Here is a 19,025-nt window from a genome sequence, read left to right on the forward strand (position 1 = left end):
GTTTACTTCATTAGTCCGAGAAAGTGCAAAAGAAACTGAAATTAAAATTGAAGTACAGAAGAAAGTAATGATTATATTCTATTAGCGTGTAATAAAATAGGCGATTTTGTCGATATGACACACTCTCTGGGTGTGAAAACATTTTCTTTAAATGAAATCAGCATCAAAGATACAAATGTGCTTCGGATACAGAAACAAAGCACATTAATACCACCCAGGAGCTTTAAAGAACCTTAAATAAATCAGCCTGCATGTCATTTTGGGAACTTTTATGCATTTTTGCACGCATAACCCTTTAGTAGGGGTAAGAAAAGGTTTCACTTTGAAAAGAGAGAAGCTAAAGTAAGATTTTGTGCCTTAATTGGTGTATAAGTGTTTAGAATTTCACCACTGATACTGAAGTCGGATGCATGAACTTTACAGAGTGTAAGATAATCAACGTCAGAGGATGGCTTGTTATCCCGGACCGAATGCACACCAGTTCCTGTTGTTTCTCACCTCCAATTAGTGCTGAGTCACTCTGCGCCCCTTTTGTCAGAGGTGCTTTACCTCGGTCTGATTTTGATGATTCATCTCCTGGAAGAGAGAACAAGAAGATGAAAGAAAGGAAGATGAGTCTGTGCTTAAAAATAGACAGATGTACCATAATGTAAGCCAGTCTAACCCAATACACGTGCACGCGAACATAAGGATCATGCAGATTAAGGAGATTTGCAGTAAATCGTAGCGTCTGCTCAAGCGTTGTACCTGAGCCTGTGTGGGTGGTAATGTGAGTGTTTGTGCTTGATTTAGCCCCACAGTCTGACTCCTCCAGCCGGCCGTGTACGCTGACTGCTGAACTTCCTCTGTTTTGGAGTGCTGCTTTTAAAGGGGCAGCTTGATTAAACTGGACAGAGGAAAGACAGCCGACGAATCCTCTCAATCCCGCACGCACCACTTCCTCGTCAGTGATGTCACTTCCTATTACCAAAGAGTATCAAGTAAAGATCAACAGTAAGCACTACTTCAGAATTTTTTTTTTCGGAATTTCAGCACTTGTGCTACGGATCTGTAAGTTAAAATGACTGTATGTCATTTATATTAATTCAATTTTCTTGTAACTGGAGAAAATGCTGTCTTGAAGGGGGTGGGAAGCATAGCCAGGGCTTGGAATTCTTATTTTTTATTTTTTTCATTTAGAAATTTTATTATAGAGGTTGTAATGAAACGCACTGTTATTTTACCAAAGCCAGAAATCCAGTTTTGTTTTCGAATCATCCCTGCGTTCTTCATATATGTTTGTAGACATCGCAAACTAATCTTTAGGCCATGATATGCTATATCCTTCCTCAAAGTAGCATTGAATTAACTCCATTTTCTTATAAATATAAATATATATGTTTGTTATTTTCTTACATCTAAAGTTGTACTATTGAAAAAATGGTTTAAAGTGAACTCCACACATGTACAAGAAACAAAGTTAGATACACAATTTCCTACTTTTTGTATATCTTGAGTGTCAGTGAAAAAAATTCCATTCGCAAACTATACCTAGCTTTTGCGGTTTGTCTAAATTGTCCTTGTGTTTTCGGTTTTGTACTGATGAATTGTTTTTGTTTTTGCCCTCTGTTACGCTTTAATTTATATGACAAGTCTAAATCTCTAAACACTGAATCCATAGAAATAGCCTCATTGTGCTTTATGGATCCAGATGTTAATTCCAATCCATTCTTATAATAAAAAATCAGATGGGTAAGTGTTTCTTTGTCACTATTTTTGGGTTAACTAGACATGTATATTGGAAATTTATTGGTTGGAGATTTATTCAACTTGATGAATTCCATGCATTCCAGTTCAGAAAGTTTATGTACACTATGCTGCCTGTCTCTTTAAACAGTGTGGAAGATTCCAGAAACTTTCTGAAAATAACAGAAGTTTCTGTTTGGTCATTTGTTTTAATTAAGAGTCCAGATCTAGGTGAAATTCCCGAACGACTAAAGGTAGCCAGTGCATCTGAATGAAACAAAATAGAAAATATACAAATATAAAAATCTTGGTACTACAAAAATATGCCATTTCTTATGAATGAGTCATACATTATCTCCCAAGGATAAATAAACTTTGGTTTGAAAGGTTTAACTCCAAGAGAACAACAATCTGTGGCTTCAAGACAAATTAAAGGTATTAGAGTGGCCATCACAAAGCCCTGACCTGAAAACCATAGAAAATTTTGGGAATTAATTGAAAAATCGAGCAAGTAAGCCACCATGCCAGAGTTACACCAGTTCAGGAATGAGCGAAAATTCCAGCATAGTGTAACCAAATACTATCAAAATGGACAGTATGACAAATTTTGACCCATGGAAAATCTGATCTAGTAAATAACAGCTAAAATAAATGTCTCAGAACTGTCTATTATTTTAAAACAACCATTTATAAATACCCTAATTGACCAAACATCTAAAATATATGGACTATGTGGGGTGCATATAGATGTATGTAAATCAAACGTACTTGTACAACCAGCCGATGTTGTGAAAATAAAAAGGTCCTTTTACTTCTGCTTGTCAATTTGGCTGGGAAATTCTCTCTACTTCTTAAGAGAAAAAATGTTTACCATTCAATTTTTTCTGGCACGTTTCATCAATATTGATGGGTTCATTACTCTAATCTCTCAGAGTCAAGGCTACAGCACACTTGCAGAAATCAATATTATCCATTCACATTTTTCTTTCCCTCTACGTCGTTTCACCCTTAATGACTAAGGATGGATGCGCCAGAGCTCGTCGCATTTAGGTGTGCACTTTACTGCAAATTTATCTCAAACATCCTTCTGTCTCCGCCAAAGAATGAGGGTCATGCCATGTCCTGTCCTGCTTATTAGTTACCCGATTTAAAAAAAAAGGTTTCCAAGGCAACGGCGTGCAAATCCATTTACCCTTCACTCAACCCATCTGTCGCAGTGCTGACAGCTCAGAATGCACTCTCCCGCTCCCTGCCTCTCTGCCCTGCCAACCACCCACCTCATTCTAACCTGCCTCTGAAAAAAAACAAAAAAAACCACACACTCCACTCAAATGCCTCTTTACAGGCAGGAGAGACACAGAGAGAGTGAAAGAGAGAGAGAGAGAGAAAGTGAGAGAAAGAATTCAGAGAAACTGGTCATTAAAATTCATAGAAAATTATAGTAGGCCTGATTGCAAGCAGCTCTTTTTGGGTGGAGCCGAACAGGTACAGCTCTGCGGTACAAAGAACAGCAACAGCGAACAAAAACACGTTCCTCAGCCCAGGCTAGAACTCACCTCGGATTCTCCCCAGAGTTAAAATCCTCACCGGAGCGAGTGGAGAACCAGGAGACAGACTGAACTGCTGCATCACTGTGTTATCGATCTGGAGGCAAACGAAACAGATCAAACACAGATCATTCATACCACTTACAGAAAAATGAAGATTTATTGGACAAGGCCATTCTGAAATTCTAGCAACGCTGCGATAAAGTGTCCCAAGGTTGCATTAACGGAGCACTTCAGGATTTTTTTTTTCCAGCCTGATGTCTAATGTAAACTAACTAAAATGTGCTCTAGAAAATTTGGTTTTCTTTTAGTGAGAAACAAATATATGTATATACATTTTTAAATATATAAAAATATTTATAAAATATTAAATATATCAAAATGGAAAAAAATATATAAATATACAAAACATATTCATATTTTTTATTTCAGAAAAAAACACAAACAATGGAATATAATAATTTTTTTTTTTAGACATTAAACTAATACAGAAGAATTTATAATTCTACCAATCTTGCTCCAGTATTTAAAAGTCAGTTACAGACCAACAGCATTTGATTAAATCCATATTGAATTGTTAAATCTATTTCCTAAAATATTATACAGAGTTGTGTAATCCAGAAGCAAATATTTACTTGATATGATTGTCAGGGCTACATTACCCATAACCCCTTGTACCTCACGTCATCGTCATCATCATCATCATTTTCATCATAATCAGGTGCACGTTTATGTCTAATGAGCTTGTGTACTTACATTCTGTCAGTTCTAACACTCTTTGTCTTATGTTTGTGAGCTCATGTTCTTGTACTGTGTGTTTTGTATTGCACTGATTAAACCGTATCCCCACTTGCATCCACGTCTGACTCTAAACTCTGACACTGATGTAATGATTCATGCTGATTGATTAACATTCTGCTGTTTGGTTACTCTCTATATTTATCGAACATTTTAGATGCATCTCAGTCAGCTCCCTCGTTCAAGAATCAGAGCACCGATGAGGGAGTCGGCCATTTTAAGAGCTGTCTCTCTCTCAGTCGCTAAATCCTTCCAGTGCACAATGAAACTTTCTCTCGCTAAAAATCCCACAATGCACCACAAAAACCAGGGAGCATCGACGCGTACTGTGTTCCCTTACTGAAAATTACACCTTATTTACTGAAGCCCCTCGAATTAATCGAGGTGAAGTACCAGATAAAAAAAAAAGTCAGAAAGATATTGGTCCTGTCAAGGTATAGGTTTTTGATAAATGCTAGTGGTGACGGAGTCGGCTCAAATCAGTGTCTCAGTGTGTTTTGAGTCAGGGTCCTTACAAATGCCTGAATTCGTCTACACAATATACTGTTTCATGAGCTAGGGAGCTAATTTAGACACACCCTTTTTCTTGAACTCAAATACTTTATTATAACGTCACAGTATCTCCACAGTCCCATACAAAAAGGACGTTTCTGACTGTTTTTTTGGTCTATTCACCTTTAAAACTGTGGCTTGACCACATTCCACATTCTCTGACCTTCCTTTGGACAGGTTTTGCTTGTGTCCAGCCATCACAAGTAGTTAAATCTTAAACCTGAGCCGAGCAAAACGGATGAAGACTAAGAAAAATGAACCAGTAGCCATCTGTGTTTTGATCCCAGTGAAGATACCAGCTGTGAATGCATGAAGAAAAGTTTCCCAACGAGGATAAATGAACGACTCTTTGAAGGCCCAACAACAATACACACACTTTTGTGTTCAAAATAATAATTTTGTATCTTTTGTTAGAGAGATGCTTTGAGACTTTCTTCATTTCTTTAAACATGGGAACAGGCCACATTTCAAAATAGTCAATATTATTCATACTGAAAGATACTCATATTTCAATATCTCTGGGGAAAAGTACCAACCTTTCTTTATTTTAGTCAGCTGATATCTAGCTAGGAAGATGTACAGGTTCTGTTACGTTTCAGACCAATGTATAATCATAGTTCAACGATTTCCTTCAAACCATCTTCACAGCATCTTTGTGGTTCTTACAGTTATAAATAAATAAGCTGTTGTTATTATATAAGTTTAGTTGTCAGTAATTTGACACCATTCAGTTGGTATACAGTGATCTGTAAGTTCCCTTAGACCTCTTTAGGTCAAACCAACAATAAACAACCAGTGCAATAACACTGACAGTTGAATGTACTGGTGACTTCAAAAGTTTGCATTCCCCTTACTTTCTGGATAAAAAAAAATTCAAAATATACTGTACCATATGGTGTGTATACAGACAGTCATAGCATTGCACTACATTTATAACAAGACTATATTTTTCTGTGGACAGACATTGGGCCACAGTGTGGATATGTTGGTAAGATGGTCTCTGTCCTGTAGCAAAAAGTACAGAGCACTGCAGTTGGTACTACCTGGGGGTGAAGCTGCTCTCCATACAGTGGACGTTCCCTTTTGGATACTGTGACACACAGTAAAAGTGACAGGAAGTGGAGACTGCCTCGTATTTACATTTTGCATTACAGGCAGTGAAGCTGGGCAGAGCGCATTCTGCCCTGGAGGTAGCTGTAGTGTTTTCACAGCATACTGCACAAAATGCTGCTTGAAAGTTTCCTTTTTTGTAGGGGATAAGGGAAACAATTGCTAATTGGCTGCTTGCCCAATAACCTGGGATTAAGAACCCCTTCACCCCCAAAGGCACAGCATCAGACTCCTCGGAATTAGATGTTGTGATGCTAGCTGGACAAAGCAAAGCAAAGGACATCTTACCCCAAGGCTTGGCAAGATGCCAGGATGGTAGTAGTTTTTTTCTATGTGTCTTAGAACCCTGAGGTCCCCAGCAGAGTCCACAGGTGGACTGTGTAGCCAGCAATGAGTTTGTTAATGCTGGGATGCAGAGAGCCTTGCCTAGCTTAATGGGTACACCTGCAATATGCCTTTACTTGGTGTTGGATAGACCAGAGAGAATGAGCCAGAGGGCATTTTCACCAACAGCTGAGAGTGCTGTGGACTGCCTGCTGGCTTGGAAAGCCAGGGGAACATTGTGAATGACAAGGTCATTCCCACTGACCAGTGGAACCCAGGCAAGAGGAAATGCATCTATAGTCTGATCTAGCTAGCTAGAGGGGGGGGGGGGGACCTTCAAATATGCATACCTGAGCATATTTGAGCTCTGGTCGAGCATCTGTAGCTGCTGTGTCAACACTGTTTCCCCCATCAAAGTCATGCAGAGCAGGATTAAATTTTTTGGAAGCAGCTACTCATGGCAAAGCTGCTTAATGGGAAGTACAGCCAAGAGAATGGGACTCCTTAGTTGTGATAAGGGCACCACAGGCAACCAGGCAGTCTTGTGGTTTCTCAATCTCTAAGACCTCAGGTGCTAAAACATGCCAGAATGGAAGCTAATAGTTGTGACAGACAGGCAGATTGCCTAGCCAGTGCAGCAAAGCAATTGCAGCAAAGCAGTTCCTATATGAGTCTACAGTCAGGGCAGAGCCTCTATAACCAATTGGAGTGACTGGACAGTCCTACAGAGGCCAGATCTTGATATCCCTTCAGGATTTTTTAATGTTGCAATCACCAAAAGTGATTCATAATCAAACAAACTCCACAATCTTTTGAGAAGCTTGCAATTTTTCGAAATTCCCACAGACTTTCTACTTTCCGGGCAGAGACGAGTCATGTGACATCATCACAACACACAATTTAAGTGTGTCAAACGTGTACAGCTATCATAGAAAGACGTTACATGTGTCTTCACTGATAGGATAGGAACTCTAAAACTAGCTCAATAAAAGGTGTAATGAACAGGTATCGTGGTTGCGGCACAGTCAGCGTTGAAACGCCAGAAGCAGCAACAGATAACTTTAAAGTCATCATGGATGAAAAGAAAGAATGGAGATGTGAGTCAGTTTATTCAGTAAATTAGCTCAGGTCAGGATAATCATATTTTCTGTCTACATCTGTCTATATCTTCTGTCCTGCTGAATGAGCTAACGTTAACATATACTGTTGTTGCTAGGTAACGTCAGGCTGTTATTATATTTAATGTAGTTTAGAACATTGTGCGTATGAAAACGAGTTCACTTTAAACCGCACATTTTCTGTCAGTAATGAATGACAAACATGCTAGTTTAATTTTAGACTCAATATGATCATAACTCAGATGGGGTGGACAGTTAGGATACATGGAGAGATGGGATTGAATGAATAGATGGAGGACAATGAAAAAATGTTTGTGAGAATCTTGCATCCTGTGCGCCAAATAAGTGGTGTATCTATTGTGTTATTAATGTTCCATCCTTTATTTTACATTTTCAGGTACAGTTTAAAATAAAAGTTTCTTTAACTTGAGTCACACATTATTTATTAAACAATATTATTGTTATTAAACAAGCCCCTATTAAACAATAAAGAATATATTATATACATAGTTTAGTAGCTTACTGTTCTTTTTGGCAGAATTTATCATAATAATCAACTTCATTATTTCCTGGTTTTTGTATCACCATAGTCCCATAGTCACCATCAAAAACATTTTCCCCCATTTTGTAATCCAGCCCCCCCCCCCCCCAACCCCTACTTCTCAAACCAAAGTTACACCCTTGCTGAAGCCAAGCAATGAAACAGTTCTCATCCTAGTCACTCTATCGAAGCATTACCTGGACATGAAGCTGATTTCCATCACAATTTATTCTGACCCAGTGGAACCGTCCATCAGCTAGATTGGCAGGTTTAAGACTGAACATGTCTGGACCCGTCTCCTGGTTCAGCCTGTACCAGATCTGCAAACTGCCTGGGAGACCATAAACAAGCTTTTAGAATGTACAATGATGTCCTGTGTATGCTGGCTGCTTCATTTAGACCATTCATAAAGATGCAGATCTCGGGCTTGACACATTTCTGGCATCATTTGCATTTGTGAGGAAGTATGATATGTCTGTCAGAGTAATTCATTATCAGTTAGGCATGCAGGGAATACTTGCACTAACCTGCCTACTCATTTCTTCTCTCTCTCTCTTTCTTACTTACTCATTCTCTGTCTCTCTTTCTCTCTCTCTCTGCCATGATTCACAGATGCACGTCTGCTGTAAAGGATTTATAAAAGCCAGTCATGGCCACTTGAAGAGATGGTGTTTCACTCCTCTCCGCCAGTCGATAAAAAATTGAGAGGAATGGAAGAAGAAAATGAGTGGCAGAGAGAGAGAGATGCCATGAGCTGCCATTACGGGATTCCTCTTCTTGCATTCCTTGTATATGTTTGCGTCTTTACTGTATCTTTTTTTTTTTTACCTACTATTGACATTGGAGGATATAGAGTTGTTGAATCGAATGAAAAATAGTAGTCAGCACAGGAACATGTTTTTATGTGCATAATTAACGTGCACCTGACCTTTTTCCCTCTTGTTGGAACAGCAGTAATTTATATGCAAGGAAAAAAAAACCTCTTACCATTTTGGGTCAGGGTAATTGCCATGTAGCGCTGGTCATGGGACTGAGCGGACAAGAGCAAAGCTGGCGCATGTTTTGTCAGGAACCCAAATGCCACATTCTCCCGGGATCTAACGATGTCCGAGTGTTTGTTCCTTGGCAGTTGTTTTGGTTCCTGGTTCCTCATTACAGAAAATGGTTCCTGAACGGCATACGTTACAGACGTCCCTCTCTCAAAGGATGCAGAGATAGCTAAAACAGACAGACATGCACAGAAAAAAAAGCAGACAATTATGCTACAAAAAAACAAAACAAACTGCTTGCTAAATTATGGAAAACTTTTTTTTATTATTATTATTATCAAGAAGATGATACAGCAAGTAAGCACAGACATCAGAGAATCAGCAGCTCTGGCTCATCAAGTTCAATCAGATGCATGAGAAAGTTACTTCCTCTACTGAATTTTCTTCTAATTAGGAAGCTCGAATTTGGAAACATATTGCTATGATATAAATTACAGGCTCTTTTTTTATTTTGTCTCTTTTCATTTGTCAGCCTTCCACCACACTGAGCTGTAAACAGTCACTGTGTAATCTGACCCTTTCTGCAATCACCACTGTAAAGAGACAGAGCCATTACATCACTAATTTGATTGACAGGCCACTGGGTGAGTCTGAAGGAGAAGCAGGGAAGCTGTAATTAGGTTCTTGGCAGGTGAAGCTTCTCCTCTATGGCCCACTAACTCCACGTCAAATTAAAGAGAGTTGACAAGCAAGGACGTGCTGTCAGCCAATCGAACCCCTCCTTTCTATCTATCTTTGAAAGGTTGCACGGATCCCTGCCCATCTTTTAAGAACCGGGACGGATTTTTATCCACAGATTATTCCGCTACGTGTTTGACATTTAGGGCCGTAAACCATTCAAGTCCAAAAGTCATGTCAACATTCGCGGCCATGGATTACACACTTGCTTAAGATAAACCTGCATATTATTCACGCCTCAAAGGTTTCTTAACAGCGTTGAGACCAGCACCTTTAAACACGAGCGCTTGCCTTTAAGCCTGAAAATATCAGGGATAGAATTAAAAAAAAATGCAGACTAAAGAAGGAAAATAGTATATTTTTTTCCTTTGTCTGTCAAGAATAACATGATTGTGGAAGTGGAGGGTGTGGTCAAGTGGTGTGTGAATGAAGGGTGGAGAAATGAATGGTAAGGATTTCAGCTGTATAGGATTACACTAATGTGTATTTTGTGTTGGAGTGTGCTGGAGAAAGGATAAAGTGGTTGTGTGTGTGTGTGTGTGTGTAAGCAAATTATATAAAATAATCGCAAAAGATTCCTTTGAGTCGATCCAAGCCTCCCATGTCCTGATTCCTGACCAAACCCAGAGAACTGATACAGTGATGTACAGAAAAAAATAAATTACATTAAAATAAATAATCAGGATTCGAGTATATCATCAATACATAGCTGCATGAATAGTCTTAATTGTATTGATCACATTACTCATTGCTGTATGCTTACCATCCTCAGTATGTGGAAGCTCAGAGAACAGCACATCCATATTCTATAATATTTTGCCTTTTATTATTTATTTTATCCGCCAGTGTAATCATCCTCAGAAATGAATGTAGTCACAAGATACTAGATCAAGGTCGTGAAATCCTAATGGATGCAGAGAATGTCTGCTTTTTATTATCATGCTTTTAATTAGTTGTCAAATTAATACAACGATGCCACAGAGTGATTGTAAGCAAGAGCAAGAGAGATGTGGCTGAGGTCTGAAGGCCAAGCTTCTCTGTTGTTCTTGTGTTAAGACTTAGTCCTTATTTTGATCTTGTGTTTATTCTTAGTCCTAGGTGTTGATCTTGTGTTAAGTCTTAGTCCTCAGTGTTGCTCTTGTGTTTATTCTTAGTCCTAGGTGTTGATCTTGTGTTAAGTCTTAGTCCTCCCTGTTGCTCTTGTGTTAAGTCTTATTCCTCATTGTTGCTCTTGTGTTAAGTCTTATTCCTCATTGTTGCTCTTGTGTTAAGTCTTATTCCTCATTGTTGCTCTTGTGTTAAGTCTTATTCCTCATTGTTGCTCTTGTGTTAAGTCTTATTCCTCATTGTTGCTCTTGTGTTAAGTCTTATTCCTCATTGTTGCTCTTGTGTTAAGTCTTCGTCCTCCCTGTTGCTCTTGCCTTAAGTCTTAGTCCTCATTGTTTCTCCTTGTGCATGCCATATTGTGGTTACATCAACCTGGTACTTAATGCTGCTCCTGAATATCACTGAATAAAAATGGCCTGAATTCAGAATCATGTGTAACTGAGACACACATTTACTTACTTAAGAACACATCTAAAAGCAAAACACAAAACACGTAACTATTGCATAACTTCTGATTAGAGCTTGACTGTGTAAACATGACTGTGGTCTGAATACTAATGTGCAATATTTCTGTATTAAATCCTCATTAAGTGTATTTAACTCAACTCTAAATACAATATCTTACACAGATTTACATTTAATTTCATTTCTAACCCAAATTTATACAGCATAATATATTCCAGAACTAAGTATAGCCCGAAACCAAATCCTCTTTTGACGAGTTCTGAGCAACTCTCACCTGTTTTGCAGTTGGCTCCTGTAAATGCTGTGTGTGTGCAGTCGCATATGTAGCTATTCCTGTTCTCCAAACACCTTCCTCCATTATGGCATAGGCTCTCGCTGCTGCAGTGACCCGGGCAACCTGAATTCATGCCGGGCGTCATCTTAGCACGTTCTTGAAGGTCGAAGGTCATCCCGTTGATACTGAGTGCACGGAGGCACCCTAGGAAGCCCCATTGAGTGGTAGGTGCTCCTCCTGAGAGATGAGAGCAAATAAGTTCCTTAATGAAAATGCAAATTTGGTCAATGTTTAAGAATTTCACAAAAGGTTATTAAACCTATAGAGCTATAAAAATCTATAGAAATATATGAATCTACTGTCTGGAGATGGAAAGTTTAGACCTGGGAGTTAAAGAGAGCAAAATGCTTAAACCAACTTTATAGAAATGCATGTAATGCTAGCTAATGATACCCTGTGCAACTAATCATTCTGATGATACTTGTGACAGTCAGCTGAAAACCTCATGAGAACTCATTAGAAATTAAATCAGGACACAAACTCCACTATTCTCACAACAGCAAAAAGCTCATGAGCGTTTCAGCTTACATTGCCCAAAATGAAAGGCGTCACTATTGGTGTTAGCTAGTTAGCATGATTAGCTAACAATACTGGCTAGCTAACACCAATAGTGGCGCCTTTCATTTTGGGCTTTATTAATTGCTGAATAAAAGCTCTTGAATGGTTAGTGTAATTAAGTATTGAAGTATACACAAAATGATATGCAGATTGTAAAGGTGATGTTGTAAATAGGACTGTTTCTCTCAGTGCACTGACCAGCACAATGCAATTTCACTGTATGTCAATCTTACAGACAGAAAATGACAATGTAATCAGGAACTGTCATGCCAATTGTCTGGAAGATGGTGATGAATTATTCATTCATATTACATGTGCCAAAAAGTCCTGGCCATGGTTTCCAAAAAAATAAAAATAAAAAAAAAAACAAAGGAAAAAAATACATTATAGGCTTTCAATTTTGCTTTAGCAAATTGTCTCAATCGCCTCTTCCATAACAAAATCTCTCCAAATATGCACACGGTACAATTAAAGTCTACTGCAACTCGAGTGACTGCGGTAATCAACTTATTCTTCAAAGAGATGAAATCAAATTCAAAGCCAGAGAACTCATTACAACTTAATGAAGCAGTAATTTTGAGTCATAAGCTCAGTTAATAACTAAACCCCTGCACAGTTAATAGCTGAGCATCTTTATCACTCATTCTGTTTTCATATCAGAGACCTATATGAAAGCCACAGGTCATTATAAATCACGTGCAGTATTTACAGAGCTAAAATTACACGTCCGCATTCATCCCTAGTGTGTAAGACCTCGTATACATCTCGGTATGTCTGTAAAAAACGCACACAGTATGGTCATAATTATGGCTCCTACTGAGCTGCGGTATATTTTAGGCTCTTTTTTCGGTTGAAAACATTGGCAAGGTTTCGTGAATCATTTTGAAATACGCTGAACGCAAGCTAATATCTTTCTGAAAATCACGTGACTGAAGAGAATTCCAAGGTCTTTACCACGTCTAAAACAAAAGAGTTGCTGTGTACGGGTTTGATTGTCTAACCATTGGAAGGCCGTTCTTTCTTGACATATATTTAACAGCAAATTACAGAAAATTTATAAGTCACGTTTTGTCATGCTCTTTGTACAGCATACAAGACTTTATAGCTGTATTCTTGAAGGCTTATGTGACTAAAATTTAGTTGAAAAAATCAAATCATGAGATATACAGAGACTTAAGAATCTGTCCATCTGTCTGCCCGCCTGCCCATCCGTTTATTTAGATTGTTCCATCCGCCCGTCCATCCGCACATTCATCCGTCCATCTGCCCATCCATCCACCCTTTCGCCCATTTGTCCATCCATCTTCCCATCCGTCCATCCTTCCATCCAGCCACCCGCCCATCCGCCCATCCTTCCATCCAGCCCATCTGCACATCCATCCATTCGCCCATCCATCCATCCATCCCTCCACCCATCCATCCATCCATTCGCCCATCCATCCACCCATCTGTCCATGAATCTGTCCATCCATCTGTCCATCCATTCGTCCTTTTTTTTTTTTTTACTATTTATCTTACACAGGGTCGAAGGGAACCTGGTGTCTATCCCAAAGGACACAGGGCAAAAGGCAGGGGACATCCTGGACAGGGTGGCAACACATCTCAGGATTCAATCACACACACCCGTTTACACACTTAGAGATGCCAATCAGCCTACAACAGATGCCTTTGGACTGAGGGAGGAAATCAGTGTACCAGGAACAGACCCCTGAAGCACATACAAACTCAGTGCACTTAGGAAAATCATAGAAATAGAAATACAATGCAAACATGTGGCACATTTTGCAGTATAATAAAAAATAATAAATGCAAGGTCTCTGTAAATACATCCTTGCTTGCAGTTTCACAGATGCAATACAAAGATGTTTGAAAAAGAGTTCAGTCTATTACCAACAAAGAGCTGGCTGTTGAGCTGGAGTCTGTGCTGTCCTTCAGTGGCTGCTTCAATGATTTGAAGGGGCAGCAGGTCGACCTGCAGCGATGCCTCTTTCACATTTCTTTCTGCTCGTACATAATGCCACTGCCTGTCGTTCAGACCCATCGGCGACCTGGCTACCAAAACCACCGGGCCATCACCAACGTCAAAGGTGAACGTGACTGCTGATGGAGCTAGGGAGAGAAATTACTATTATGGTATACTCTTAATGTAATGGAATCAATTTTATGTAATAATGCCTCCTAATGTGGAAAATGTAGCCTGGTAATGTTTTTATTTTTTTTTGTTTCATTTACAACATCACAACACGTAATAACATTAGAACAATGCTACAGTATTTTACTCACAGCTCAATTCCAACCTGATGAAGTCTTGTACTCCTACATTCTCAAGGAAAAGACCAGAAGGAGCTCCGGTCTTAAAATAAAAGGAGATGTCTATGCTCAACTCAGCTTGCAGTGTAGGGAAATGCAGATATGAGGACTCCAAAAAAAAGGAGGCAGAGTTCCACAAAAATCCTTGAGGCAATGATGGACAGGAAACAGAGATAGATAAAATATCTTACAGGTTCAATTATAGAAATAAAAACAGCTGTGACAACATGAAAATGAATTCAGCAACCAACAGATCCTTAAATCAGTAAATAAAACCACCCACGATCGCCAGAGCAGCGCAGAGGTCCGATCTGAAAGAGCGCCTGCGAGCCTGTTCTGTTTGTGTCTCCGATGGCGATCTCGCTAAGCGGTAAATGGTCTTTGTAAGACAACAGGCCGGTATCATTCACCCTGCAGAGAGAGTGGGAGAGAGTGTGTGGGGCACCAGGAATAATGAGTGAGAAAAAGAAAAAAAAAAATCAGTTGCTTCTCAGCTTGAGGCAAAAAATGTCTTGGGTGAAAAACTGAACTGTATGATCTGCCAGCTGCTGAAAAGGTGTTAATGACGACCGTGTGAAGTTAAGCAAGCTGGCTAAGCTCACCCACAGAGATGTTCTGATGCGGTGCAAAAATAAAAAATAAAGCCTGAAGGATTTAATTACATGACACTGCTAATTTCATTGATAGCAAACTAAGCTAACTTCATTAGCATGCAAGCATTTTTTTTTCTTTATTAACATGCATGCGGATGCAGATTACCATGTTTCCTGGTCGGCATCACAGTTGCAGAAGTAGTTCATGTCCCTGCAGTTGCCTTCCAGGCTACAGGAGCATTGCTGTACTCCAGGCAGAGAACCTCCCCAGTATGTTCTCTTAACACCGTCCCTGTCCAGCCACCAAGACAGAGGAGTGCCATCTGGAAATATAGCACATTTCCATCTGTGCTGCAACTTTCAGAGATTATTGTTGCTCTGGCAAGTACAAAAGAATACTGTCAGTGTGAAATGTTCCCTGTTACTGCATGTGCTAGTTTGTTTTTTTTAATTCATCACGGATGCAGTGATCAATGAAGTCAGTGTCAAATGAGTTCACTTTGTTAAAAAAAATAATAATTCTTTTTCAGGTCTCATCCAACATTCCAGTGATGGTCAAACCACTGGCTAGACGTGGAATAACAGCTCTTTAGCTCTTAGTTCAAGGTTGCTGAAATGAGCTCATCCTCATGGCCCTAGTATCTCTACTACAAGCACACAACAGCAGTCTCATCTGTTTATCCCAGTTGAAATAATTCCACCTGCATCACTGTAAACTCGGAATAAAAACACAATCCTGGGTTTTCTTGTTTCACGTTTCACACTGATCATACTTAACAATTAATCCTGAGGTTAACAATTAATCCTGAGTATTCAAAACTGTACAGTCTTAAACTCTGGCTTAACCATATAATTTGTATATTTGTGCAATCAACAACCTTGACTGGATATATACCACATGTTTTAAATAATGGCTTGAGCTTTCACATCAAGATTCAAGAAGCTTTATCAGTGAGAATAATCAACCAATTGTTTGTTGATGTTCTTCTAATTTGATTAAATCCTCTAGAATTTCTGACTGTGACATCAAGTTTATCCTGAACAGACTTTTCTAACCATAACTGTAAACTCCTCTTCACTCCACTTGACATGTTTTCTGTCACCATTTGATTTTTTTCCCCCTCAAATGCTGCAGCTACTGTTTACACAACACACAGGGTTTCTGTGAGTGTACAAAGCATGTCATGTGAGGCTGAAGCGCTGTTCAGTTTGTGATTGGATTTCTGTTGACTTATATTTAAATTTATTTGTATTTATCCCTAATGAGCAAGCCTAAGGTGACTGTGGTGAGGAAAAACTCCCCTAGATGGTAAGAGGAAGACACCTTGAGAGGAATAAGACTCAAAAGGGAACTCATCCTCATTTGGGTGAGAGTGTGATTATAAATTATTACAAAGACCAGAGAGTGTGATTATGAACTATTATAAACACCAGAGAGTGTGATTATAAACTATTATAAACACCAGAGAGTGATTATGAATATTGTCCTTTCTACAGTTATATACAGTCAGTTAGAGTTGAGTAACCAGGATCCCCTGAGCAACTCATAAACCTGGGTAAAAAGCCTGCTTCTAAATTACAAGTGTGAAACGGTTCTCTACCCGGGGTTTAGAAAAATGATAAACGATTGATTCATGTTCATTACAACAGTCTGGCATTAAAGTGCATGCAACATAAAGAACAGCACCATCAACCCACCAAGGATTTCTTCTGAGGCTTTCTGATGTCTAATGGCAATTACAGTACAAATTGTCCTGAGTAAATGAAGCTTTGTTTATCTTGAGAGTGTGTAATACCTACCTCCCTTCCAAAAGACCTGGAGATTCACTAGCTGACTCTATTTCAAGAAGTGTTTGTGTGCAGAATGATCAGAAAGTTGATCTCTTGCTTAAAGGGATTTACAGTGGCTTTTACTTTGGCAGAACAATGTGATATTGAAGCCAGAAAAGAGACATGCACACTGACGAATTAGCTACAGGCTCCTCTCCAACGAAGAGAACAAGTTCTTCCTCACAGCAGAACAGAGATATCAGGGCGAGTAGGCAGGAATAGCTCAATGCTGTCATCTACAATTAAGTAACAGTTGGAGTGATAACTGTTTTTCTCAATGAGTTCAGGAGTTTTACATTTCGCCAAAGGTGGTCTACAGATACATCTTAACCTTCTGGCTCAAGAGATCATCTACGTATTGAATAATTTTACAAACAATCTTATTGGATATAACTGGAGCAATAACTGACTTTTTCCCAGTGAGTGCAGATAGTTTTATTGACATTCTTTTCTAAAATAATCACTTAACTGCTTTTACCTTTTGACAAAGGTGGTCTACAGATTCATCCTAACCTTCTTGTCCAAGAGATCATCTATGTATTGAATAATTGACATTCCATATTTATGGAATTTGACAGTCACCCTTATTCACAGTAACTTACCTACATCCTATACATCTTAGCAGGGGTGGATTAAGGGCCTTGCTCAAGGGCCCAACAGGTAAAGCATGGCAATCCTGTGATTTGAACTCCCAACAGCTTAACCACTAAGCTATGACAGTCTTGATGGATTGACCACTACTTACAAAACATCACTACCAACTTTCAGCATGAGAACAAGCAACTTGTAACAGATAAACATGTTAATGCTGTGCAAAGGCTGAATTATTTTCAGTCCAACCCCAAATTTGGCCAAAGAGAGAACATTATTATACTATTATTATGCTAATTTCTCTCTCTCTATCTCTGTCTCTCTCTCTCTTATCTGAAACACATTTAAAACCATTAAAAAACATCCTTTCTTATTTTATGTATTTGGGTAACACTTTAATTTAACATACAAAATGGATCTACGTTATAAGCAAGTAATATAAGCAATAAATAGTTTACTAATGAATAATTTATTAATGCTAAGAGTAATAAACAATTCATCATTAATCCTCATTTAATGATGATTTTCCTTTTTTAATTGATGATCAGTTTTAGATCAGTGTACCTTATGCCTATTCTAAAGATATCATAGTTTCACGCTTCCTCTTTCTCTCAACACTTCTCAACATCTTGATAACAAACTGAGAAACCTCAGTTCAGTTTGAGATGAATCAAATGAATTTTAGCAAAAGAAAATAAGAATCAATTCCATCAAGCCCATCAGTAAGCACTGGCATTGAGTGTTCCTAGTGAGCTATCAAAAGTGCTTAATTACTGCCTTTATTCATGGATACTAATATATTAACAAAGATTTAGATTCCATCTTAAATTTGTCTGCCACATATCACTTGCTTATACACCCATCAGCCATAGCATTAACATCACTGACAGGTGAAGTGAATAACACTGATTGTCTCATTATGTGGTTCACAGATACTGGTAGTAACTACTGCTTGTTACACAAGGCTATAATTTTGCAAACACTTATTAGGGTGGAAGAAACACTGATGACTTTGTTACTGTAATTATAGTAGGTATAATAGTGTAATTATTATAGATATTTAAAAACAGACACCACTGTTTCTGTTCGGATCTAAGCATGTCTGGCAGACACATTATCATGGATGGCAGCTCATCAGCTGAAACTTGATCCCTACTGGCCATCCCATGTAAATCATCCCAGGGTCACGATCTTGTGATCTTCCTAGGCAACTTGCTGTTCTCCCTTTTGGCCACTGTACCGCACAACCTTTGGGTAACCATGGACAATCAACTGTCTTTTTCTTTTCACGTTGCTAATTTGACATGCTCCTGTTGATATCTCCTTTACTATATCAGAAGGATTTGGCCATTTTTATCCACACAGGCCACTCAGGGGCTCAGACAGGACTACTTCAACTAACTTCTGGCAGGTCTACCTCTGAACTCAATTCAACCTCTAGAAATGATTCAAAATCAGCGGAATGACCTTCCTATGATCTCCCATTGCTGCAATCCCTCCACTGGCTTGCAGTAGACTTAAAACACCGATGCTTGCCTACAGAGTCAAAAACAGACCATTGTCCTCCTACCTCAAAGCTCTTATCACTTCCTGTACTGCACTACACTCCTTCAGATCTTCTAGCACTGCTCAACTGGTCCCACAATCTCTCAGGGTACAAGGTATATGCATCAAGTCTCTTCTCTGTTCTAGGGTCTAGGTGGTGGACTGAACTTCCTCTAGATACCAGAACAGCTGAGTCACTGGCTGGCTTCCAAATAATGGGTGAAGACTCACTTTTATTTATTTATTATAA

General features: G+C 38.9%; 1 protein-coding gene across 2 annotated transcripts in view; it reads right to left on the bottom strand.

The window, feature by feature from the left end:
• Positions 1–19,025, bottom strand: part of cntnap5l (contactin associated protein family member 5 like) — a 95,070-nt gene that overhangs the window by 2,749 nt on the left and 73,296 nt on the right. For both annotated transcript variants that reach the window (XM_058401511.1, XM_058401512.1), the window contains 10 exons: positions 14,976–15,132; positions 14,500–14,627; positions 14,190–14,360; positions 13,797–14,015; positions 11,289–11,525; positions 8,703–8,933; positions 7,913–8,046; positions 3,282–3,369; positions 748–960; positions 499–576 (listed from right to left, as the gene is read on the bottom strand). In XM_058401511.1, coding sequence (XP_058257494.1) covers positions 499–576; positions 748–960; positions 3,282–3,369; positions 7,913–8,046; positions 8,703–8,933; positions 11,289–11,525; positions 13,797–14,015; positions 14,190–14,360; positions 14,500–14,627; positions 14,976–15,132 — 1,656 coding nt within the window. The remainder of the gene's footprint in view (positions 1–498; positions 577–747; positions 961–3,281; positions 3,370–7,912; positions 8,047–8,702; positions 8,934–11,288; positions 11,526–13,796; positions 14,016–14,189; positions 14,361–14,499; positions 14,628–14,975; positions 15,133–19,025) is intronic.

This window comes from Hemibagrus wyckioides, linkage group LG10 (assembly GCF_019097595.1).
Source record: "Hemibagrus wyckioides isolate EC202008001 linkage group LG10, SWU_Hwy_1.0, whole genome shotgun sequence".
NCBI lineage: Eukaryota > Metazoa > Chordata > Actinopteri > Siluriformes > Bagridae > Hemibagrus > Hemibagrus wyckioides.